Genomic DNA, 26,602 nt, shown 5'->3' with positions numbered 1-26,602 from the left:
TACTACATCATTTTTCATATTGCTTCAGTTTTCTGGAATTTAAGCTAATCATTTCTGGATACATACATTTGTCAAGGTTATACTTGACAGATGTATGATATGTTGAAATAATACTGTATGTCTCCAGTGTTTTTGACTACTGGATATGGTATATTGTTTCAGTTCTTTTTTTTCTGCTTCATTTAATATACAGTTATTTTATATGTATATGTTCTGCCTTAGTGAACAGGATCAGATTAATTATTCACAGGGGAAAATCCTTTCCTTGTCTATATTAGATTAATGGTAAATGTTATTGTCTTTGAAATTTCATATTTCTGGAATACACATGGGAAATAAGTTTTGATCTTCAGACAAATACATTTTTGTTTGCTAGTTTATGTCAGTATTTCTCCACCAAGAGGTGCACATATACAGTATGTCTCATTGCAAAAGTATATCCTGTGTTGGCTACCTGGAATAAAAAACAGAATTCTGAAAACAGAAACTCTCAATAAACATGAGATTAATGGTTATATTTTTCATTTTCTTTTTGAAGAAAAATGTTTAGACCATAGTTTATTATATTATATATTTAACCCTTGTAATGCAGGGCTATTTATCATACTTGACCCCCTAATGGATATAATCATTTTTTAAATTTAATTCTTTGTATCCATCTATCCATTTTCCAACTGCTTTATTCTATACAGGGTTATGGGGGATCTGTCTGAGTGCATACCAGTATACACCGTAGATGAAATACCAGTCTATTGCAGGGCACACACACTCATTCCAGGGCCAATTTACCCAGAAGCCCTTGACATTTAAGTGCAGAAACATAACCAGGGAAAGGTATTGGTGGCCTTAACGCATGAGCCTAAGATAATAAGCTCCCTAACATCCTGTAGCGGCGAGGCTTAATAATAAGGCAGAGTTAAGTGTTTCTGAGCTTCCCAAATGAGGCCCCATTTCTCTGTCCATCTCTGTGGTGCAGCCACAGAGAGACCATTAGTGCAGGGTGATTTAAGGTCCTAGGACAGCTCCCAAAGGGGGATGCACTTAGCTAAGTCTGGCTATCATGATCAATGGTCATCCATTGGCGCCTATCTGTCTAGGGAGTGCCAGATGGACATCTGGACTGCATTACTAAGTGTCAGGACTAAGTGACTCATATCTCACCTTGATCAACCAATCAGGGACTGGTAGGGCCGAGTAACCCACGTGGGACTCTGATGCCCATGGAACTTTCAGCCAATCAACGAGCTGAAGTTCCTCCAGGTAAAAACAGGCAACACAGGCCTGGAGATTCAGTGAGATTCTGGAGAGGATTCTGTGGACTGTTCTAAAGGGAATTCAAAGGAGAATTCCAGGGCGGGACGGCCCAGGAGCAGAAGGCTCCCAAGGGCAGGATATTCTCGCAGCGCGCCTCCTGACCATCCTGAGACTCAGCCCGGACAACCACGGAACGGCCAGTGTGTCTGAGTGCCAGAACTTTCCTTTGTTCTAAGAGTCGAGAGCGGGGGTTGCCAGAGAGTAACCAGAGGACACCCGAGGTTAGCATCAGCAGCAAGCCTCGTGAACAGGTCAGAACTGTGGACAGCTGAATCACTATTCAGAACTAGCTCTTCATCAGGAACGAACCGGTCCTCTTCCTGACTTGCTGGGACCCACAGTCATCTTTTCTCCTGTGCACAAACTTTGCTAGTTAAAGCCAACACTAACTAGCCGGTCAGTGAGCATCAGCAGCGCACCGTCGCAAGCCGCACAGCACAGCCTGGCACGGAGCCAGAGAGCGCGGATTGGACAGCAACAAGCCTGCAACTGTTTCTTTGTGCCTGCAGGAGATCTGAATCCCCAGAGATTGGATGAGTATTCAACTTCAATGCATTACAGCTCGAGAATTCAATTGCTATCCCAACCAGTTGATATCAATTTAATTCCTAAGAGTTATGTACTTGTTTTGAGTATCTAATGTAGAAGTTATAACCAAGTTCATTTATGAAACGGTCTTAATGAATGATATACTGAACGTATGTCCTCTTGATATGTGTAACTCTTCGTAACTGATTGAATATATATCTTTTGTATTCTGATAGCCCTCTCGATAAGATCTGTTAGGTTTATATGCATATTCTATGTATTAATAAATGTATCCTCGTGTATTAGTACCTGTGTGTGTGCGTTGTTTGAGTTATGTCGCATGGTTGGACTCTAAAGCCATCAAAAGAATCAACTTTGTGATTTACTGCTACAATTAATAATTGTCTCAGTAAATGCCCAAACCCTACAGAACTGGTCCCTTCAGAGAGCCACTATGATTACATATTTGGCGTCCCTGAACGGCTATGAAACATTACATTATTTGGCGTCCCTGGGTGGGCGTGGCAAGACTGAAATGAATCAACCAAGCGGAATAATTCAATATAAAACGCCGCGGGTTTCATACACGACAATACAGTGTGCTGAAAGCCGAAAGGAAAAAAGTTCCCCTTGCTCTTTAAGCAGTGCTTGATTGTTTTGTGATCTTTTGCGATCTACCGGGTTGATTGCATACTTGATCTTGTGGTTTTCTGTGGTAAAACTGTGATTTCGTACTTAAAAGTAATACTCTTTAAGTTTAACGATGGTTGCTAAAAGGTCTGAATTCGAGTCGCTATTAAGCACTCTCTCTAGCAGCGACAGGTCTGACCACGATCTCCGTCATATCTCCGTCAGCGGAGAAGCTAGGAGAATAAATCTCCATTCTCTGAGAGAGCTAGCGAAGGACATAGAGAGATTTGACCCCGCAGTGTCAGAGAACAATATCGAGAGTTATATTCAGGACCTCAGGTATACCCTGCAGTACCTGCCAAACGCCACAGAACAGGAGAAAGTGTTTCTGGTCAGGAAAACTACCAGCAGAGCTGTACATGAGTGGATGGCTAGGCAGATGAAAGAAGTCTGTAATGATTTTGAGGAGCTGTGTCAAGCACTTATCGAAGAATACAGTGCGTTTATTGACCCGACTGCCGCGATAGCCGCCGCCCTTAACATTAAGCACGAGAGAGCAGAGTCCCCTCGCGAATATTACGAGAGACTTAGACGAACTTATTTTGCAGGGCGAAATGATGAGGGTTGCGAAGAGAACACACATTTCAAGGGTTTATTCATTGCGAATCTCCACCCATCAGTCAGAAAGATGATCTTAATGCATACAGATGCACAGACCATGAAAATGACTGATATTAAGAGATTCGTGCAGAAAGCCTGGGAGTATGATGTCCAAAGTCGCTCTGAGCAAAAAGCTGCTAAAGCGACTGTGTTCGCCGTCAGAGCCAGCAGGGTTAATTCCCTCCTGCTCGAAGGAGCACAGGCTCCTGAGCTGGCTAAGCCCCGTTCCAAAGCATGCACACAGGACCGCACCCAGCGTCCTAAGTGCCATGAGAACACCAGGGGAGGGAAAGGGCTAGAAAAGGCTGAACAAAAGGATTCAGTAGCCACCCGCCTGGCCAGGCTTGAACAAGCTTTATTAGGACAGGGACAACCGCTCCCCAAGGCTGCCGGATGCGTGAATGAGCTGATACTCTCCACTGGAGGAGGCGGAGACCCGCCCCCTCCCACTCCCTCAGTCTATCTGATTGAGCGGAAGGGTTCCTGCCTGGATGAGGTCGGCCACTCCCAAGCGAGTGCTGACTCCACCCCTGAAGTCACAGAGCAGGCAGTAAAACAGAGAGGAAAAGCAGGAAGCTTTTACCTCAAGGCTGCCATGGGAGGTGCCTTACACAGTGAGACACTGATTGACACTGAGGTTGAAAGGTGTTTGATGTCACACGGCAAGCTCAAACGGGTAGAAAAAGAAAAGGGCATGCGACTCAGAGTGGAACCTTTGGTGGATCACCAGAAAGGCAAAGTGTGGAACCAGGTCAAGGCTCCTAAGCCTTCTGTACAGAAGGAAAGGGGGGCCAAGAGGCAGACTGTGCTCACACAGTGCCCACCGAACACAGAAGCCTATGTGAAGATTCCTTCTGTTCCCTCTGGACAAGAAATAACAATATTTTCTTGTTCCCCGGATATACAGGGAAGTCGTGTCCCGGCTGAGGTCACAACAGCCTCCCTGCCACAGGACCGATTCCCTCTGCTTTGACCCAGGGAACCTGCAGTCAGGTAACATTATTTCTCACAACTACCAGGTAGTGAGTGAGACTGACCTGATTGTTCCTGCCTCAACGGCAGGGTTTCCAACACACCCAGTCCCCCAGAAGGGACAGGGAATGAAAGCCGAGCCGGTTTTCTTACAGCCACCAGCTCAGTCTGTCAGTCTGAGTCTGACCAACAGTGGTTCAGCCAGACTGGAGCTGGATGGTCAAGTCACCTGCCTGCCAGTGCAGGACATCGCAAAGAGGGGTGTCAGAATCCCCGCCTGCACTGACATGGGCCTGGTGGGTGATAGCGAGTTCAAAGACAGTGAACTAGCTATCTCAGTGCTGGGGCAGCTCCCTGAACCCCTAGCGAGGGAAGGGGGGAGCGAGCAGGTGTCCTACACCTACCCCCAGCGAACGATTGTAAACATGCCGATAGAGGGATTCCTCAATCAGGAAGTGTGCAGGGTGGACCTGAACAGTGAGAATGGGATAACAATCTCAGATCACTCAGGTGCTCCAGATGACCACTCAGCCGAGGGTCAGGCATGCTCCACCGCTGCACCGCCCCCTGCAGGTTTCCTAGAGCACAGGCATGAACAAATCGAAAAAGCAGATGCCCTGGAAATGGAGGAGCAGCATCAGCCGCTGCGTCAGATCTCCCCAGATTTCCAGGATGTTGGTGCCCAGGATGCCACATGGCATACTGAGAAAGACACCATGTACACGCTGCGCCAGCTTAGAAAGGCAACAGTCACTCAGAAGGAGATGACTGGGATCAGCCACCCGAAAAGACTTTTGGGAGGACTGATTGCCGCCGCCACTGTTGCACGTTTGCTATTTCTGGTAGGTTTGTGTGCTACTGGCACTCTCACCCTGACTGCCCCAAGAAGGCAGGTGTCAGAAATGCCAGAGGGTAGTGACAGACTGTATCAACAGCAGCAAAAGTTGGAAAGCTTAAGGAAAATCCTACAGGCAACTTCCTATGCAACAGGGTTAAACCTTATTCCCCAACCAGTGGACATGATTGTTGGTGTTATACAGTGGGTTTATGCTTGTGTGCAACAGGCCAGAATGTTGACACAAGACCTGTTAAGGGAGTTTAGTGCCACTGTAGCCAGTCTAGCCACGGCACAAATTCCAACCCACTTGATTCCACTCTTCTCAGTAGAGGAGTGTGTGACATTAACCCCATCGCTCATAGCTCACCCAGAAGGCAATCCAAGATTGAATTCGGTTCCAAATCTTGAGATGGGTATGGCTACCAAAGTTATCCATTGGCTGTGTCTAAACGATTCACCAATGAAGGGTGTAAAGCTACTAACGAGTAGAGGGAGGTTAATGAACCCCATGAAGAGCAGGTGGGAAGTAAATGGCTGGTCAGCACACCACACTTAACTGTCACTATGACTTGTGACAGGCATGATACAGCTACCTAATAAAACAGTTCCTGCAAGTTCCCGAGGAGGCCACAGTGCTCTTGAACTTAACACTGTACTGTCTAGAACCAGACAATATAAGACCAAACTTGAGGTCGTGGATGCCTTCAGGTGCCACACTATTGAATTGGATAGAAATCCAAGAAACAGTAAGCCCTGAAGAGGTACAGGTAGTTAGTTTGCTTTAATGGAACAAACCTCCAAACCACCCTAGCAGATACCCAACACAGGTGTTATGGTTTATCGGGGGGCTGGGAACAGGAACTGTTGTTATTGTAACACTACTGCCGGGTAGCTGGATCATGACTGGATGTACTCTGAATGCTGTACTCTCACATCAAGATGTACTCTGGGTAGCATGAATGAGTCAAAGGTAGCATGTCAAAAGAAAGGAAGTGACTTCTCCCCAAATATCTACTACAGAGGTATCAGATATTGACAGTGAGCTTCCTGATGTGTAATTCCTAGACTTAGATAATGTCTCCTACCGTGTTTATACATACTCCAGATGTTATTCATCCTGTTTGTATCCAATGCTGGTTCCGGTATGAATTCTCGAGGAGTAATGTAGACATTTAAGATTAATGTTCTAATGGCAAGGGACATCACTTAACTCTGTTTTGTTTTGAAGGCAACAACGCCTCAGGACCTCGTGACCTTCAAAAAGGGGGGGTATGTAGCGGCGAGGCTTAATAATAAGGCAGAGTTAAGTGTTTCTGAGCTTCCCAAATGAGGCCCCATTTCTCTGTCCATCTCTGTGGTGCAGCCACAGAGAGACCATTAGTGCAGGGTGATTTAAGGTCCTAGGACAGCTCCCAAAGGGGGATGCACTTAGCTAAGTCTGGCTATCATGATCAATGGTCATCCATTGGCGCCTATCTGTCTAGGGAGTGCCAGATGGACATCTGGACTGCATTACTAAGTGTCAGGACTAAGTGACTCATATCTCACCTTGATCAACCAATCAGGGACTGGTAGGGCCGAGTAACCCACGTGGGACTCTGATGCCCATGGAACTTTCAGCCAATCAACGAGCTGAAGTTCCTCCAGGTAAAAACAGGCAACACAGGCCTGGAGATTCAGTGAGATTCTGGAGAGGATTCTGTGGACTGTTCTAAAGGGAATTCAAAGGAGAATTCCAGGGCAGGACGGCCCAGGAGCAGAAGGCTCCCAAGGGCAGGATATTCTCGCAGCGCGCCTCCTGACCATCCTGAGACTCAGCCCGGACAACCACGGAACGGCCAGTGTGTCTGAGTGCCAGAACTTTCCTTTGTTCTAAGAGTCGAGAGCGGGGGTTGCCAGAGAGTAACCAGAGGACACCCGAGGTTAGCATCAGCAGCAAGCCTCGTGAACAGGTCAGAACTGTGGACAGCTGAATCACTATTCAGAACTAGCTCTTCATCAGGAACGAACCGGTCCTCTTCCTGACTTGCTGGGACCCACAGTCATCTTTTCTCCTGTGCACAAACTTTGCTAGTTAAAGCCAACACTAACTAGCCGGTCAGTGAGCATCAGCAGCGCACCGTCGCAAGCCGCACAGCACAGCCTGGCACGGAGCCAGAGAGCGCGGATTGGACAGCAACAAGCCTGCAACTGTTTCTTTGTGCCTGCAGGAGATCTGAATCCCCAGAGATTGGATGAGTATTCAACTTCAATGCATTACAGCTCGAGAATTCAATTGCTATCCCAACCAGTTGATATCAATTTAATTCCTAAGAGTTATGTACTTGTTTTGAGTATCTAATGTAGAAGTTATAACCAAGTTCATTTATGAAACGGTCTTAATGAATGATATACTGAACGTATGTCCTCTTGATATGTGTAACTCTTCGTAACTGATTGAATATATATCTTTTGTATTCTGATAGCCCTCTCGATAAGATCTGTTAGGTTTATATGCATATTCTATGTATTAATAAATGTATCCTCGTGTATTAGTACCTGTGTGTGTGCGTTGTTTGAGTTATGTCGCATGGTTGGACTCTAAAGCCATCAAAAGAATCAACTTTGTGATTTACTGCTACAATTAATAATTGTCTCAGTAAATGCCCAAACCCTACAGAACTGGTGCCTTCAGAGAGCCACTATGATTACATATTTGGCGTCCCTGAACGGCTATGAAACATTACAATCCTTTGTCTTTCAGTTCATATGTTACCTGTTTTTTCACCCTTAGCACTCTCATAGCTCATGTAAAAAAAATCTAAGAAACATAACAAATGGGTGGAGACCATTCTGCTCATCTAGTTTATTTATTTGCTTGATCCATGTATCCCACTAAGCTGTTTCTTGAAAGAAGCGGTGATATAAACTTTAACAGCATGGTTGATAGCTTTTTCCTGACTCCCACAAGACTTAGTTTAGACAATTTAGTTATTTTGTCCTGTCAGAGTAGAACATTCCATTAAACCTGGGAATCTTTTTTAGACTGATTACAAAGCAACATGTCCACATTATATTGAATGAGCTCTTACACTTAAATTTCAGCATTCAGAGTTGTGTTCAATACATACTACTTAACAGATAACTGTTGTGTCTGACTGGAATAAAACACTTTTCATTGAGACGTTGAGGGTTTGTTGTTGTTTCTGTTGTATAACTGATATTAACCGATTCTCAAAAAATGCTAGTCCTTTTAGAAAGGATCAGATCATTTTCTTAACCCCACACAATGCACAGGGAACAGGGACATTTGTGTATAACCTTGGAGTGGATAACTGGATTAGAAAGTGTTTGTCTGGATCAGAGCAAAGCAAAACAAATGTCAGCTGTCACCACGCATCATTGATGCAGAAATTTAAGAGCAGATTAAAACATCATCTGGTCTCCAGTTTATGTGCATCATTGCATTTTAGAAAGGTTTAATTGTCTGTTCTGGCCAGTTCCAAGTATATTGTTAAGGTCAGTGTATAGTTTATGCTGGTTTTCTGTCAGTGAGGTACAGTAGGAGGCTTTGTAAATTTTCATATTCCAATAGTTTTTCCAGGTCAGACCACTATTTACTAACCCCTCCACACACACAACCAGATACACCCATCTTTGCTGCTGTGAGAAACAAAGTCCAGATAAGAGAAAGCAATACTCATCTCCAAAACCAGAGCCCATCCAGATGCTCCCAGAGTGTGTGTACCTGTATCTCCCCATGGGCAGGGTATACACAAGGAACTTCGAAACAATTTCATATTAAAAGTTGACACTGGTTCAGGTGCACTCTTTGAAAACGATGTAAGTGAATCAATTGATTAAGCTTTTTGGAAGCTGAATTTATAATGTCCTAGGAAATCTGTTCATCTATAATATTCTAGTCCCTCTTTCCAAAAGTAACAGCTGCTAATGGTTTGCATAAAGCTGCTAACGGTAAACATAAATCCTGTTGTTTTCACCCTGAAATCTAGCAGTTCATTTACTGGGTATGAGGACAACCTTTCACCACAGAGAACACCATAGGTTCACATTACACAATAGAGATACAAGTGAATGAAAGAAGGAACAACCAGGTGGCTTGTGTTACGAATTCAAGTTCTTGAATGAGCAAAGATCGTCTTCAATTAAGTTTTCTTCTGCATTGTGAATTGCTTTGTTTCTCCATTGAGGAAAAGAAAAGAAGAGTTGCATGTAAGGAATTGTGGAAAAGAGAGTGGGAATATAATGTATTCTCGCATTTTGTGAAGCTTTCAATTAAATGCCAGATTGTAATTAAGTGTGTAATATATGCAGTATCGGGATATGAATGTTCACTAGGTGAAGATATGAAAATATATTTCTGGCTTCAGTTACTGTTTGGACTCAAAGCATTTCATGAGCAAAACTAGAAATTTGGGTGTTAGTACTTAAACCCTTTCTTTGAACTTTTTCAGGAGTGAAACCGATGACTAGTTGGGCTGTCGATCCCTTTGGACATTCTTCTACAATGGCCTACATTCTGAAACGTGCAGGCTTTAAAAACATGTTAATCCAGAGGATACACTACTCAGTGAAGAAGCATTTTGCTACTCAGAAGACACTTGAATTTTTCTGGCGCCAGAACTGGGGTAAGTGCAAGTACTGGATTTTTTTTAATTTTTTTATAGTTTTACCCCACACTCTTCACTAGTCTTCTGACTGAAAGCTCTAGCATTCTATCCATTGCAGTTTGTGTACAGTAAAAACAGATAAGTAAATGGATGGCAAATTAATGATCGGGTAAGATTTGAAAAGACTTTGATAAAAAAGCTCACTATAATTATTGTACTTTTGGTCTTTTTTAGAAAGAGGTTTGAATTATTGACTTAGCTGATGTAGTACTAAAGAAAACACTGGTGTGGTGAAAATTGCTAAGGAGAATGCGGATGCATTTTCAACAAAGTACAAACTTTGTTTTTCTCCGTTTATATATTCAAATACTGATCATTATCCTTTTTTCATGACATGAGAGAAACCCCAAGGAGAATAGTTTTTTGTATTAAGGGCTCTTTTACTTTCATGTTTTGCCATATTAATTTAATTAACCGTTCCTGTACAATGTTTGGCTGTTAACTGTTCTGTAAATGTATATCAGAAAAGAGCACAACCATAAAATGATTATACCACACCCTGACGTGATTTTTCTTTCATTGAATGATGTTAAATGTGTGTTACATGAATCCCTTTAGGCTTTTAGTTGCACTTGCTCTTATCTTCGTTTCATCCAATAGCTGAATCCTGATAGATGACACATAATAGTATTAATTTATGAAAGATGTCTTGAGAAATAAGAAAATAGATTTCCTGAATAGAATGAAGTATAATAAAATTAGTCCTCTCCCATGCTCTGTCTCCCATGTCTCAGGCAGTTTCATTTTTTTCCTCCGAAGTAAATCTAGTCCTTTTGATTTTTACTTGAACAGATAACTTATTTTTCTTAAAGTTTAGAAATGGTTTGCATTCAAGTATAGATATTGAGGTTCTAAAATAAGAGATGACATAACTGCTAAGATTTTACCTTTTAAAGCATACCATTATAGCCTCTGACCAAAATCAACAGAAACCTGCTTCCAAAGTTAAGCAATTGAACCTGTTTGAGGAGTCATTTTATGTCACTACAGGCCCTTTAACACTACTAACCATGTTTTAGTTAAAAGCACGGAGTGAGCACTGTCGGTTTGTTTGGGGTTGTTGTTGTTGAAAATTACTGAAATATTTAGGGGTTAATTGCACAAATCCTAGCATAGGATAAATTGTTTACATTTGTGTTTCACTTTTCATCACAGAGCTTTTCATATACAGTAGGAATGGACCCACTTTATCCATTGACACACACCGCCATCTGTACCTGGGGTTTAATAAGCTACCATCAAATGAAAAACTAAACCAAGCACTATTGCATGCTTAATTGGAATTTACAACTAAATTGTGATTTTTTTTATGAAGTATTGTTGACCTTAAGTGACAAATGAATGCATCCATCTGTCCATTTTCTAATATGCATGATAATATATAGTATGTTGAGGTCAAAGAGCAAATATCCACTTTTATTTTGCAGCATCTGCAGTAAAAGGCCATGAGTCTGTACTGTGAAGTGCAGGTTGAGTCCTGAGTTTAGTCCATCTGCTTATAATATATAGGTCAGTTGATTTGATGTGAATTGAACTTTGTTCATGTTGCAAAAATGTACTAGAAACAGCTATTACTTTTTCATGCTTAATTCTGAGAAATAATACGTGTATTGTGTATTGGTGAACTATTATTAAAAACTATTAATATACAATACTGTCCGTAAGTATTTGGACAGTGATACAATTTTTGTTGTTTTGGCTCTGTACTCCAGCACATTGGATTTGAAATGAAACAATGACTATGAGGTTAAAGTGCAGAATGCCAGCTTTAGTTTGAGGGTATTTACATCTATATTAGGTGCACCATATAAGAAACACAGCCCTTTTTAGGGGACCAAACGTAATTGGACAATTGGCTGCTCAGTTGTTTCTTGGTCAGCTGTGTGTTGGTGCATCATTAGTTCATTCACAAGGAAGCTAACAAAAGGTCTAGAGTTGATTCTAGATCTGGCATTTGCATCTGGAGTCTTTTGCTGTTGTCTCTCAGCATGAGGACCAAAGAAGTGTTAATGCCATTAAAGCAGCCCATCATGAGGCTGAAAAAGGAATATGAATAAATCAATCAGAGACATAGACAAAACATTAGGTGTGTCAAAATCAACTATTTGGTACATTGTTAAGAAGAAAGAATGCACTGGAGAGCTTAGCAATAGCAAAGAACCTGGTGGACCACAGGAGACCACAGTAGTGGATGACCGAAGAATACTGAAGATCACGGAGAAAAAACCCTTTTTGATTGTTGAACAGATCAGGAACACTCTCCAGGATGTAGGCATAGATGTGTCAAAGATTACCATAAAGAGAAGAATACACCAACATAATCTCAGAGGTTTCACCACAAGATGCAAACCACTGGTAAGAAAGGCCACAAAAAGGGCAGGTTACAGTTAGCTAAAAAGTACATACAAAAGGCCTCTAATATTCTTGGACAAAGCCTTATGGACAGATGAGACGAAGAGTAGCCTGTACCAGAGTGATGGAAAGAGAAAAGTATGGAGAAAAATGGAACTGCTCATGATCCAAAGCATACCACCTCATCTGTGAAACATGGTGAAGGTAGTGTCATGGCTTGGACATGTATGGCTGCCAGTGCCAGTGGACCTGGCTCACCTGTCTTTATTGATGATATGACTGCAGACGGCAGCAGCAGGATGAATTCTGAAGTATACAGAAGCATCTTATCTGCTCAGATCCAACCAAATGCTTCAAAACACTTTGGACGGTGCTTCACTTTACAGCAGGGACAGTGAGCCCAAACATACTGCTAGAGCAACTATGGAGTTTTTCAGAGCCGAAAAGTGGAATGTTTTTGAGTGGCTAACTGCCAAGCGTGCATTTCACTTACTGAAGACAAGACTGAAAGCAAAAAGCCTCCGAAACAAACAGGAACTGAAAATGGCTGAATTACAGGTCTTTCAGAGCATCACCAGGAAAGATACCCAATGTCTGCTGATGTCTATGGGTCGCAGATGTCCGACGGTCATCAATTGCAAAGGATTTGCAAACATGCCAAATTTTATTTAAGATTGTTAATGTGTCCAATTACTTTTGGACCCATGAAATGGGGGGACAATGTATAAACTATGTGATTCCTATATGGTTCACCCAATATAGATGTAAATACCCTTGGATTAAAACTGACATTGTGCACTTTAACTTCATTGTCATTGTTTTATTTCAAATCCAATGTGCTGGAGTACAGAGCCAAAACAGCAAAAATGTGTCACTGTCCAAGTACTTCTGGACTGCACTGTAGGAGTTTTAAAATCTAGAAAGCTTTTAACTTGTTATGGGATTCCTTGAATTTAAAAGTTTTGATCACTTAATTAAGCAATGTGATGTCAGTATGGTCATATTTTTTGTACAAAGAGCAAGCAATAAGAAATGCAAAAGCTTGTTAAATTGTTGCACAATTATGAGTTGTTGTCCAAAGTAAAATTGGATCAAATGTGCATTGGTCTCATCTGTATAGATTTCCTTTATAATCAAGAGATTAGCTTAATACAGTTGCTTTTCATTGAGCTTTTTATGTGGTTTAGTGTCTGTTTTATAACATGCAAAGGAAAGTCAATATATTAATTTTAAAGTGAAGACAAATCTGGCAATTTTACATTGATGTATTCAGTCAAGGACAGAACTGCTCAGTCTCCTTCCGAAACTAAGCAAATAGGTAATATTCATTGTCATATAATGTAGATCAAAATAACTACTGTTTATGGTAGCACATAAAGCCAAATTTGTGTAAAGTCATATTTTACCCTATAACCCTTATAAAAAAATCCTACTAACCTCTTACGGTAATACAAAACATTAAATATGAGTATAAAAACAGCAAATAAAAGTAAATAAGACAACTGTATTGGCTTACTACGAAGGTCCCGTAGGCGTGCCAGACAATTTTTTGACAGAATAAAGCATTTTTTCAATAGTTTTTATTTTCCGGAGCCGACAACGTACATTGAGAGCATCAGTTAGTTCACTGTATCTTGTACTTTTTTAAAAAGCACAATAACACTAACATTTTGCAACATGTTACACTGTACACATCTTTTGAGAGAATATGACAAACATTGCATTCAGTGTTTCTAAAAGTTTGAAATAAAAATTATGCACCGTACACAACAAGTATGCCTGTCTGTCCCTTCTCCACAGCCTTCAGCCGTTAATGATTTAAAGAGACACAGAAAACCAGCTGAATCCCGAACCTCGGAGCTCCAGAGCTCCTTGTATAAGGAAGAGGGAGAAATAATAACCAAATAACAACTCAGATACAGAAGTGTGTGCCGTTTAAAAATTTTTAAAATTATATTGGGTGATAAAAAACGGAATATAATTCTAATTTCTTTATATCTTAACATGAGTATGGAACAGTAAGACTGAGTAAAGCACCATTTTATCTAGAGACACAAAAGTAGGTAGGATGCTTCAAATAAAAATGGTTATTTTGACAGGCTAAAAATGTAAATTTAAATGTTTTAACTAAATGTTTGTTTATTAAAAGGATTCTGAAACAACAATAAAAACATTTTACAGCAACATTAATTTTAACTGGGCAAAACCTAAGCCACTGTATTAAAATGTTGGATTGTGTTAAGTAAGCCTTAAGCAACCAGCACCTGAAGGCACCTGACACCTGAAGAAGGCTCCACGGCCGAAACGTTGTGTTTTCTTTCTTCTTTTTTTCAGCATGGAATAAACCTATTACTTGTTCCTTTGCAGCCTACACATGCTGACGCAGCTACCCACCTGAACTGCTACAGCCTTAAGCAACTTCTCATTAATTCTATCAATGCTGCTTTTTTAGATCTACATACCGGGCCCTGCTATAGAAGTTATTGATTTCTAGCAACGGGTCTAGATCAAAAATGAAGTTCAAGTGGGGGAGCTGCACCAATGTGCAATTTGCAAAAGAACAAGGAGAGGCTAATTACTCGCTGAAAAGTAGAAAGAAGAAAATAACCCCAATGTTTCAGCTGTGGAGCATTTGTCAGATAATTAACCTTCTTCACTTGAACAGGGCCCCTCAGCCAAGATGTTGTTTGTATATGTTTCTACTTTTCATTCTTGTCTTTGATGAAATTAGCATCTTCGTGTTTCTTTGTATTAAATACGGGCCTCAAAAAACCTGTATACTTCTTCAGAACATTTGCTTTTTGTATATATTGTTTCTTAGGTTAGTTCCAAGTCAAAATTCATATTTAGAAATCTCCTAACACCAGTTTGCAGCTGAAATGATCATTTTCCTGCTTCATTTAATGAATACACACAAACTTTCACCTGGGAAATATAATGACTATATTGATTACCTTTATGCGACAGTGCCTGCTTCCTGTTATTTCCTCACTTTGGAAAAAAAAATAAAAAATGAAATTTTTTTTTAGAAAAGCATTCATATTTACATTTTGTGGGCTAATTTATTTGCTAGACCAGATCAAATTACTGATACTGTAGCTCAATGATTATGTAGGAATGCCTTAAACTGAACTGGAGGGAGATTTGCTGAGTGAATTGGCATGAAGTAGGTAGAGGAGGTTAGGAATGCATACTACAGTTGCATTAAAATTATAGTACATTTTATAAACTTTCCTACAATGTAAATGCCATTTTCTATTTACACTACATAGAGAGAATATTTAAATCAAGTTACAGTAGTTTGATTGGATTACTTATTAGTGTTTTTTGTTGATTAAAACTTTGTACAACAGAAGATTTCATTTAGAATTTAAAAATATATATACTGTAAAAATTCATCAGTTGTTTAGTTCATCAGTTATGTTGTTGATTTTGCAGTTTATTTTCAGTGCATAGATTTCCAAAAATAATTTCAGAAATGGGAGATGAAAATCTTTTACTGTTAACATGGGTAATTAGGAGAATGAACGCCATTTAATACTTTTTTGAGACACTTTCATTTGTTTTGTGGTTCTTTATGTATAGTTTTCTAAGCTTTATTTGTTTTTTTGTGGTGACTACATGTATTATTTGCAGGGCCTTAAGTGCATTTTCTTATATGTATCGGGATATCTGTCAATGAGATGGAGTCTGCAGTTAGATCTTTTCCTTATCGTATTACTGCTTGAAGATATGGGTCCCTTTCTTTCTGCTGCACTTGAGATTTCTGATTTCATTTAAAATAAGCTTTCCTCTGAAAATATGGATATTGATCAGTGCGCAAATCTATGTAATTTTGCACAATATTTAATTAGTTTTAAGACTCATTCATAATAATTTGGTTATGTTAGCACACTGTTACAGCATGATACCATAATGGATGTTTTGAAACTAAAGATTAAATTTAGATTCAAAGCTTAAGATACACAAATGTTACAAGATAATCTTTAGGAACATAAGCTCTGAAAACTACAAAACATCATTTTTTAAAATTTAAAATCCATAAGGATAATCAATGAAATTAAAAAAATATTTTCTCTTGTTTTAGACTTCAGTCTCCCGTGTCAAAATTCCAGCTCTGTTGTTTCTGCTTATGCCTGTTCTTAGAATCTTTGTCAGTAAGAAATTCATACTTCTGGAACCACAGCAGCTACTTGTCTTCCACGCACCCAAAATCCTAGTCTCATTTTCTATGTTGAAGTGATTTTACCACCAGTAACTGCAGCAAATTAAGATTTATCAGGAAAAATATTCAGATCTTTTTATTGCAGTTACATTGGCATTTTATGGAACAGACATGTCATAGGTTTGACATCAATTGGTACACTGCAGGTCTGAAAGGTCAAGTTGGTTATACAGGCTCTGGGATTAGTGATGAGCATTCTCTGTAAACTCTGTTTGATAACACTACCTGCCTGTGAGAAGCAGATCACTTTTTTCATTAGAGTTTCTGTTTTTAATTGAGAAAAACAATTGGAAGAAGGCAATGGTAAAGGGACATTGTGTGACAAATAAAAAATACCAATTATTTCCAATCACTTGTGCCAGCAACCATACTGTAAATGTCTGCACTTCTTATGAACCACATATTGTTTTAATTGTTCTTTTCTTCAATAAAGTTATTGCAAAGTCCATATTACTATGTTTAAATCTCCTTTAGCGATTGTATAAAACACAAAATACAATTTCAGAAATACTAATGGTGCTTCAGTCACTGAGTTTGCTCTGGAACTTACAGAAAAGAGTTAGAGCACAGGTCTTTTTTGCTCACAGTTTTCATACAAAATTTTCAAGATGCCCTTGTTAAACTTGATCTCTGACATTAAACAGGGAGCACTGTGAATGCTGTCTATGCAAAAATTATACAGTAATATCATCAAGGGTGCCTGTTGGGTGTGTGGGCTATGCAGGCTTGGATGAGATGTGAACTGAATCCTTGCCACTGCTCTGACTGCAATTGCCTAGCCGGCTGGAGAAATGAACTTGGCACTCAAACCATGACCATATGTTTGACAGCCCTGTTATACATTCCTCTTTCTCTGATGCACTTGACTCTGTGAAGTTCACTGCATGTTCTCTTGTTGCTTTTCCAAAAGACTTTCAAACCCTTTCTGTCTTTTTAAAAATGACCATGAGGAAATACCTTATGAAAAAGCCTAAGCTGTTCTTCTCTGTCCTTCCTTCCTTAACCTTTTTTATTTAAGGTTTGGAGTAAAATAGTTGCTTCACATCTTCAGAAGCTTTTAGCTTCTAATCTGATTTATGAGAAATTTCACTCAGGTTTCAAACCTTTGTATAGGTCTGAGATAACTCTAGTATGTGTTTTAAATGGTGATCTAGTTAATTATCATGTTCTGTTTCCCTTCTGCTTTTAGTGGATTAATCAGCAGCCTTCTGCTCAATTGATCACAGCAGTTTGTTGACAAGTTTAACTACCCATATGTCTGTTTTTGGAAGTGATTTAAGATGCTTCAGGCTGTACGTAACTGGCTATAGTGGTTACATCTCTGTTGTGGAGTGTTTGTCAAATTTTGTGAGGCTCAAATTTGGTTTCTATTTTGAGCTGTATTTTTTATTTTTAATTTTAAAGTTAGAATTTTATGATGACATACAGTACAACTCTATGTGTTAAACGTCAGATTTTTTCAAATTGTTTCATGCTTTTGAATTGATCTGACTTGTAAAGTTTTTAATTTGTTTGCAGTTAAATGTCACAGTCTGTTTCTCAGCACTTCCTGTAGAAACCTTAGCATTCTGTTTGATCCAGAATTATGTTTTGCTTATTTACATTCAGTATGTAAAGCTTATCTTACCGTCTTAGGAATTTTGTTCATATGTGTTCTTATTTGGATGAGGGTATTGCAGAAATGTTAGCCCAAATATTTAAACTCAACTGGATTAATTATTACCTGTCCCTTTGTCAAGTCTTCACTAGCTCCTTGTATCTCAGAGAACTGAACCTAAAATAGTGTTAACCTTTCGGCGCCTGTCTTTTCCCTGTTTGGCCCCCAGACCTTGGAACTCTTTCCCAGGACACACCACTAACTCTCTGACTTGAAAGAGCTCAAGGCTTTTTTGTTTTATCAAGATTTTAAAATGATATATTCTTCTATTGTATATTGCCTTGAGAAGTATTTTTGAAAATGAGGTGCTTTATAAATTCATGTTGCTGGATCCCATCTTACTGGGTCACCGAATCAGTTCCCCAGAGCGAGTAAATTAGAATATATTGTATTATGTGTGCACCAACTGTATAAATACATTATGTCTCAGAAACTAATACATAATATATGTTATATAATGCATAAGAGTAGTACAAATACATTTTCAAAACATAAACAGCAGGATGTTTCCAGATAAAGCTTACTGTAGCCTGTGAACCTTTTCTTTCAGTCTGAATGACTAACCCTTGGAATCTTATCTGGTTTTAGTGAGTTGGGATCCCTGAAGTTACTGTGCAAATGTAATTCAATCTTAGATCTTAGTGATAATGTTAATATTGAATATATATATAATTATATTTTAAATGTATAATTATGTTGAAGGAGAATTAATTATCCCTATATAATATATGGTCTAGATTGCTCTCAATGTATATCCTCATGTTTGTATTGTATTTCTTTAGTTCCTTATAAACCATTATTTCATTGGAAGAGCAGTTATAAAGGCTTCACAGAAATTATATCATTTTCAAATGACTATATGGTTGCAAACAGCTGGAGCCTGACCCACCAGACACAGGATTCAAGACATGGCTACACGCTGGGCAGGATGTAAGTCTGTTGCAACATGCACGGACACCCATACACCCACACCATCACACACACTATCACCTTTTGCTGGGGATCATTTAGAAACATCAGTTAACCAAGCCAATGTGTCTTTGGAAAGTAAGCATGTTCAGTGTGATGACCCCAAGTGTCTAGGGGTAAAGGGGTATAACATTTAGGATAATTTTTGGAAGCAGGTGGGTTCTGGTGAGGGACTAGGAAGCGTGGTAACAAGGGTCGGTGCAAAAAGTGATGATTTTAAGTTGAATAAGTGACTGGTATGAAATAAAACACAGTAACACACAGGGTAAGGGAACTAGAGTGGTGCCTACTGTATAAACTGGTTTACAAATGCAAATTAATACAAAAAACAATAATGATCAATCATTTCAAATTAAGGTCATATTTGGAATTACTAATTGAAGTACTTGTCCGACCACAGGCTCTCAATCCCAGTTTACTATGGCAACCAGCTGTGGTTACTGAGCAGAAGTACCACTTCTCCTCAACCTCCGATTCACTCAGCCTGTCACATTCTTGTGGAACTCGCACTCCACCTTGCTGGAGACTGACAGGATATTCATTGACTCCTAGCTGGCTGTCCACATAAGAATTCTTTTGCCCTTCCTCTTCCCTGTGCATGCTTTGGATGAAAGAACCATTTGCTGTGGCCTCATAGAGAAACAAATGTGTCCTCTGAACCTCACAATCAGGACTGCCCACAGAGAAACCATTGAGCTCTTCTGCATTTGGTTGCCATAATGTCCCATGGTCTTGGGGTTACCCTGATTGTAGTTACACATTGTGGGTCTTGACTGGTCTGGCCACAAACTCCTAGCTTTGGGTCAAGAATGTCCCACAACTTCTGGCCACCTCTGATGTAAACACTTCATTATTGATTGTAGAATACTAAGACTTTACTGATTTGTTTAGCAGGGAAACACATAACTTCCGATTGTGGTCCTTTGGTGTGCCGTCTACTAACGTCTGGGAATCTAAGTGAACCTATTCTCAGTTTATCATCCGGGAACCAACAGCCAGATGGAGGAGCTACACCAAAGTCTGGAAACCTTTGGTTTTGCAAACATCCTGAAACATCCGAAACATCCTGTTGATTGCCTCTTCCGGTCCCTGTACGGATCCTGCAAATGTTCTGTCAGCCATTTAAACATCATGGGACCTAGAAGAGGTTTTGCATAATGTTTGGGCAAAGGGTCTGTCTGTCAACCTGTGGAGGGGTCTGACAAGTGCTCTCCACAGCACATCCTGAACTCCTGGATTGTCCTGGATAGCTTACAATACCTGGTGTACTGGAGGGGTCACAGGCCAGAAGGGCAAGCATGGGTACCTTCCAGAGAACTGAATGCTCTGCACCAGATCTGTGCTTTCCATGTAAGGTACTTAAGGAAACCCAGTCAGGTGCCAAAATGTAAAAAGGGTTCTTCATTTGTCTGGGTTTTTAAGTCCTTCCTGTTTTCTGCACCAAAACTTAGTTATTTTGCTTGCTTCCTAGAAGTTAGATGTCTTTCTTGCTGTACTTAGTTTTTCTTTACTTCCTTTTTTTCTTGTTTCGGACCCTTGCTCACTTCAACTTTTATTCTTCAGAATTCCCCAGTTAATTGTTCTTTCTTGTGTTCATCTGGTTTTGGACTTGGTTTGTACTTCAACTTTGACTATTGGGTTTCCCTGCTGACTAAGCATTCCTGCTCCATTGCTCGCAGTGCAGTGGTTCCAGGTTTATCCTCGCCTGTCAGCTAGCAGTCTGCTCAGTCACCATGCGGCTTAACAACTGCTTCCCTTTGCAAGTCACTGTACATTATAACAACTATATTTTGACTGTGTACTTCTTGAATCAATAGTTATCTGCCTGTATAGGTGCCCAAAGATTTATCTGAAGCTTATTTGTACTTGACATGTTAACAAATGAAGTGTTCAAATGATTGATGTTCATGATAAATGTTCTGGATAAAACATTTTTTCTAGTTTTTATATGTTTTATTTGAACCTTTTGCTTAACTCTTGCTTATGGCTCTTGTGCTAATGGTATCAATTTTCATAGATTTATCACCCTGCGTAATTTGAATTAGCAGAAAAGAGCCAGTCTTTTCGATTTACAAATGGATCATTGGTAAGAGCATTTATTGTTTATTGAAATGGAAATTCAGTAATCTTCCTGAACACCCTCGGATTTGTCAGGGTCATTGTACTGCATAATATATACCAGTGGAGACAGAACCCATTTATTTCCATTAAGTATGATTCCTATGGTCATTTCCATAAAAGCTCATCTTGTATTTGCAGTGCATATCTTACTGACTTTTGAACCATTAAATTATATGTTACGTGTATAGTTCTTGATATCTTCAGAAAACGTGATTTATGATGCACTTGAAAATTAGGTTTATAGAAACTTAATTGGAAGCAATCTCGCCAGATTCTGGGGATTTCCACTAACTCACCAGTGCTGTAGTGAACTGCTTATTATATAATACAAGTTAAGCATCTTCTGTTTAATTAGCACTAATCTTTGTTTTGTAAAATAACATAATCCATGAATAATACATTATATAGCACTGAATTATTTTAAATACATTTTTAAACATTTATAAAATCAAGAATATTTATTTTCTAAATATTCTACAATTTAAAGATAATGAGAAAAATGATTTTGCACAGATAATAAAACATCTAAATTTTTTAATTACATTTTTAATGACAAATTCATCTCCAGTATGTGTGACTGGGGATGTATTTGTATATTTTGTGAGAAAACGGTAGACTATGAATGAAAGTGAAGCAATAATAGGAAACAATATTAAAGTAGACATAATTGAGGTTTACACATGTCCTATTTTCTCACCAGTAACTGAAATGAATTTTGTTGCATTTTTGTTGCACTACCTTAGGTTAGTTCCTGGAATGGTAGAAAAATAAGTTAAACAATGGCTATACTACAAAGCTATTTTTTAAAACAATGGCTACTGGATACTATAAGTGTGAACTAATACTTTGATTTTCCTGTTTTATTTTTCAGATCAGGATTCCAGTACTGACATCCTGTGCCACATGATGCCGTTTTACAGCTATGATGTCCCTCACACGTGTGGACCAGACCCCAAGATATGCTGTCAGTTTGACTTCAAGAGGCTCCCGGGCGGCAGAATCAGCTGTCCCTGGAGGGTCCCACCTGAGGCCATCAATGATGGAAATGTTCAATATAGGTAACAAAGCACATCTTAGATGAAAGACATCTTACACAGAAAGGGAGAAATACTGTCAGTTACATGTAGTGATGTATGCTCTTCTGTCCTGAATAATTGTATTCTTCTCACTAAGTTCAGGTAATAGACTCCTACCATACACCATGCTTTGTTCCAAAAACAATAAAATAAGGCAGAGCTTTTTTTGTAAGTTGTTTGTTTCTATATATTTTTTTTTACTTTCTGCAACTCTTACATCCCTGAGAATGGTGCAGCATGTGAAATAAATAGCTCTTAAGAATGGCTTTTGTTATTTTCCCGGAAGCAGTGCTGATAGCCCTGAAAGTGCTATGTACTGTACTGTATATTTGACCTAGCCTGAATTAAGTGTGGGCTAGTGAGCAAAGTGACATTAGCCCGCGGTTAGTTCATAGGATACTGAAAGTGATGTTAAACTAATGGTTTCGCTAGCTGGAGTATGTTTTGGGGAAACTCAGAGTTTCTTTAATTTTTGTCTGAGGTTCTGACCTTTTGGTAGTGTTGGGAGACCAAGTCTGATGAAGTGTAAATAATTCACTAATGGACTTTAATACACTAGTTTGATTTATCTAAGCAGTCAATAAGTGCTGGGTAAATGCAGTTAACAGATTCGCTGAAGTGCAGACCTACCATTTAATGCTATTAAGAGAGACAACATGCCACTGAGGAGAATGTCAAGAACCTGTACATCAGTAGCTATAGAAACCTTTCTGCGCAGTACCAATAAAGTGTTATGTAGCTCTGGCAATTTAAATGTCCTGTCTCAAATTGTTTGCGTGGTCTACTTTGTGCTTTGTGTTTTAAAGTTTTGTAGCCCACTGTTTTTAAATGTCAGAGCTCTTTATGTCAATGTACATGGGCATTCTATACATTGAAAATTTGCAGTGTTGATACGAATATCTGCAGTTAAAATATGGAACACATACCTATAATACATTTCTGAAACATTGCCATTATATAACCTTTCAGTTAAAGGAAGAATTGTCTTTATTGTCTTTCCTTAATTTTTTATCAAAGATATGCAGTTATGAATAGAAAGCCTTTGGCATTTTTCATATACACAGTATGTAAATGTAGCGGCGAGGCTTAATAATAAGGCAGAATTAAGTGTTTCTGAGCTTCCCAAATGAGGCCCCATTTCTCTGTTCATCTCTGTGGTGCAGCCACAGAGAGACCATTAGGGTGATTTAAGGTTTCCTAGGACAGCTCCCAAAGGGGGGTGCACTTAGCTAAGCCTGGCTATCATGATCAATGGTCATCCACTGGCGCCTATCAGTCTAGGGAGTGCCGGATGGACATCTGGACTGCATTACTAAGTGTCAGGACTAAGTGACTCATATCTCACCTTGATCAACCAATCAGGGACTGGTAGGGCTGAGTAACCCACGTGGGACTCTGATGCCCATGGAACTTTCAGCCAATCAACAAGCTGAAGTTCCTCCAGGTAAAAACAGGCAACACAGGCCTGGAGATTGAGATTCAACAAGATTCAGATTCAACAAGATTCAGATTCGGGAGATTCAGTAAGATTCTGGAGAGGATTCTGTGGACTGTTCTAAAGGGAGTTCAAAGGAGAATTCCAGGGCAGGACGGCCCAGGAGCAGAAGGCTCCCAAGGGCAGGACATTCTCGCAGCGCGCCTCCTGACCATCCCGAGACTCAGCCCGGACAACCACGGAACGGCCAGTGTGTCCGAGTGCCAGAACTTTCCTTTGTTCTAAGAGTCTAGAGTGGAGGTTGCCAGAGAGTAACCAGCAGCAGGCCTCGTGGACAGGTCAGAACTGTGGACAGCTGAATCACTATTCAGAACTAGCTCTTCATCAGGAACGAACCGGTCCTCTTCCTGACTTGCTGGGATCCACAGTCATCTTTTCTCCTGTGCACAAACTTTGCTAGTTAAAGCCAACACTAACTAGCCGGTCAGTGAGCATCAGCAGCGCACCGTCGCAAGCCGCACAGCACAGCCTGGCACGGAGCCAGAGAGCGCGGATTGGACAGCAACAAGCCTGCAGCTGATTGTTTGTGCCTGCAGGAGATCTGAATCCCCAGAAATTGGATGAGTATTCAACTTCAATGCATTACAGCTCGAGAATTCAATTGTTATCCAAACCAGTTGATATCAGTTTAATTCCTAAGAGTTATGTACTTGTTTTGAGTATCTAATGTAGAAGTTGTAACCAAGTTCATTTATGAAACGGTCTAAATGAATGATATACTGAACGTATGTCCTCTTGATGTGTAACACTTCGTAACTGAATGAATACAGTATATATCTTTTGTATTCTGATAACCCTCTCGATAAGATCTGTTAGGTTTATATGCATATTCTATGTATTAATAAATGTATCCTCGTGTATTTGTACCTGTGTGTGCGCGTTGTTTGAGTTATATCGCATGGTTGGATTCTAAAGCCATCAAAAGAATCAACTTTGTGATTTACTGCTACAATTAATAATTGTCTCAGTAAATGCCCAAACCCTACAGAACTGGTGCCTTCAGAGAGCCACTATGATTACATATTTGGCGTCCCTGAACGGCTATGAAACACTACATTTATGGCGTCCCTGGACCGGCGTGGCAAGACTGAAATGAATCAACCAAGCGGAATAATTCATATAAAACGCCGCGGGTTTCATACACGACAATACAGTGTGCTGAAAGCCGAAAGGAAAAAAGTTCCCCTTGCTCTTTAAGCAGTGCTTGATTGTTTTGTGATCTTTTGCAATCTACCGGGTTGATTGCATACTTGATCTTGTGGTTTTCTGTGGTAAAACTGTGATTTCGTGCTTAAAAGTAATACTCTTTAAGTTTAACGATGGTTGCTAAAAGGTCTGAATTCGAGTCGCTATTAAGCACTCTCTCTAGCAGCGACAAGTCTGACCACGATCTCTTCCATATCTCCGTCAGCGGAGAAGCTAGAAGAATAAATCTCCATTCTCTGAGAGAGCTAGCGAAGGACATAGAGAGATTTGACCCCGCAGTGTCAGAGAATAATATCGAGAGTTATATTCAAGACCTCAGGTATAACCTGCAGTTCCTGCCAAACGCCACAGAACAGGAGAAAGTGTTTCTGGTCAGGAAAACTACCAGCAGAGCTGTACATGAGTGGATGGCTAGGCAGATGAAAGAAGTCTGTAATGACTTTGAGCAGCTATGTCAAGCACTTATCGAAGAATACAGTGCGTTTATTGACCCGACTGCCGCGATAGCCGCCGCCCTTAACATTAAGCACGAGAGAGCAGAGTCCCCTCGCGAATATTACGAGAGACTTAGACGAACTTATTTTGCAGGGCGAAATGATGAGGGTTGCGAAGAGAACATACATTTCAAGGGTTTATTCATTGCGAATCTCCACCCATCAGTCAGAAAGATGATCTTAATGCATACAGATGCACAGACCATGAAAGTGACTGATATTAAGAGATTCGTGCAGAAAGCCTGGGAGTATGATGTCCAAAGTCACTCTGAGCAAAAAGCTGCTAAAGCGACTGTGTTCGCCGTCAGAGCCAGCAGGGTTAATTCCCCCCTGCTCGAAGGAGCACAGGCTCCTGAGCTGGCTAAGCCCCGTTCCAAAGCAGGCACACAGGACCGCACCCAGCGTCCTAAGTGCCATGAGAACACCGGGGGAGGGAAAGGGCTAGAAAAAGCTGAACAAAAGGATTCAGTAGCCACCCGCCTGGCCAGGCTTGAACAAGCTTTATTAGGACAGGGACAACCGCTCCCCAAGGCTGCCGGAAGCATGAATGAGCTGATACTCTCCACTGGAGGAGGCGGAGACCCGCCCCCTCCCACTCCCTCAGTCTATCTGATTGAGCGGAAGGGTTCCTGCCTGGATGAGGTCGGCCACTCCCAAGCGAGTGCTGACTCCACCCCTGAAGTCACAGAGCAGGCAGTAAAACAGAGAGGAAAAGCAGGAAGCTTTTACCTCAAGGCTGCCATGGGAGATGTCTTACCCAGTGAGACACTGATTGACACTGAGGTTGAAAGGTGTTTGATGTCACACGGCAAGCTCAAACGGGTTGAAAAAGAAAAGGGCATGCGACTCAGAGTGGAACCTTTGGTGGATCACCAGAAAGGCAAAGTGTGGAAACAGGTCAAGGCTCCTAAGCCTTCTGTACAGAAGGAAAGGGGGGCCAAGAGGCAGACTGTGCTCACACAGTGCCCACCGAACACAGAAGCCTATGTGGAGATTCCTTCTGTTCCCTCTGGACAAGAAATAAAAATATTTTCTTGTTCCCCGGATATACAGGGAAGTCGTGTCCCGGCTGAGGTCCCAACAGCCTCCCTGCCACAGGAGCGGTGCTCCAAGCAGCCGCCTGATCCACCAGGTAAAGCACACCCCTTTTACATCCCTAAAGAGGAGCAGATCTCCCCACCTGGCGATGAAAAGGAGCTTTCCCTGTGCACCCTGGCACCCAAGAGGTGTCAGGACCACCACCCTGCAGTGGTGGAAGGGATCCAGATGGCAGGAGAGCAGGTTGGTGATGTAGCCCTCGCCCTTAGCCCTGAGAGGTCCTCTATTAGTGAGGATCTGCTTGAGCAGCTGTCACAGGGCCACCGCCAGGTGCCCCTGGTGCAACATTCACAGGTT

The 26,602-nt window shown here is 40.5% G+C and overlaps 1 protein-coding gene across 2 annotated transcripts in view; it reads left to right on the top strand.

The window, feature by feature from the left end:
* Positions 1-26,602, top strand: part of man2a1 (mannosidase, alpha, class 2A, member 1) — a 248,185-nt gene that overhangs the window by 89,206 nt on the left and 132,377 nt on the right. For both annotated transcript variants that reach the window (XM_088911950.1, XM_088911951.1), the window contains exons 6-7: positions 9,397-9,570; positions 21,808-21,994. In XM_088911950.1, the coding sequence (XP_088768076.1) occupies positions 9,397-9,570; positions 21,808-21,994 (361 nt within the window). The remainder of the gene's footprint in view (positions 1-9,396; positions 9,571-21,807; positions 21,995-26,602) is intronic.

The sequence above is a fragment of the Atractosteus spatula genome, chromosome 3 (genome assembly GCF_055471065.1).
Source record: "Atractosteus spatula isolate fAtrSpa1 chromosome 3, fAtrSpa1.hap1, whole genome shotgun sequence".
Taxonomy (NCBI): Eukaryota; Metazoa; Chordata; class Actinopteri; order Semionotiformes; family Lepisosteidae; genus Atractosteus; species Atractosteus spatula.
This window is presented reverse-complemented; position numbering and strand designations above follow the sequence as displayed.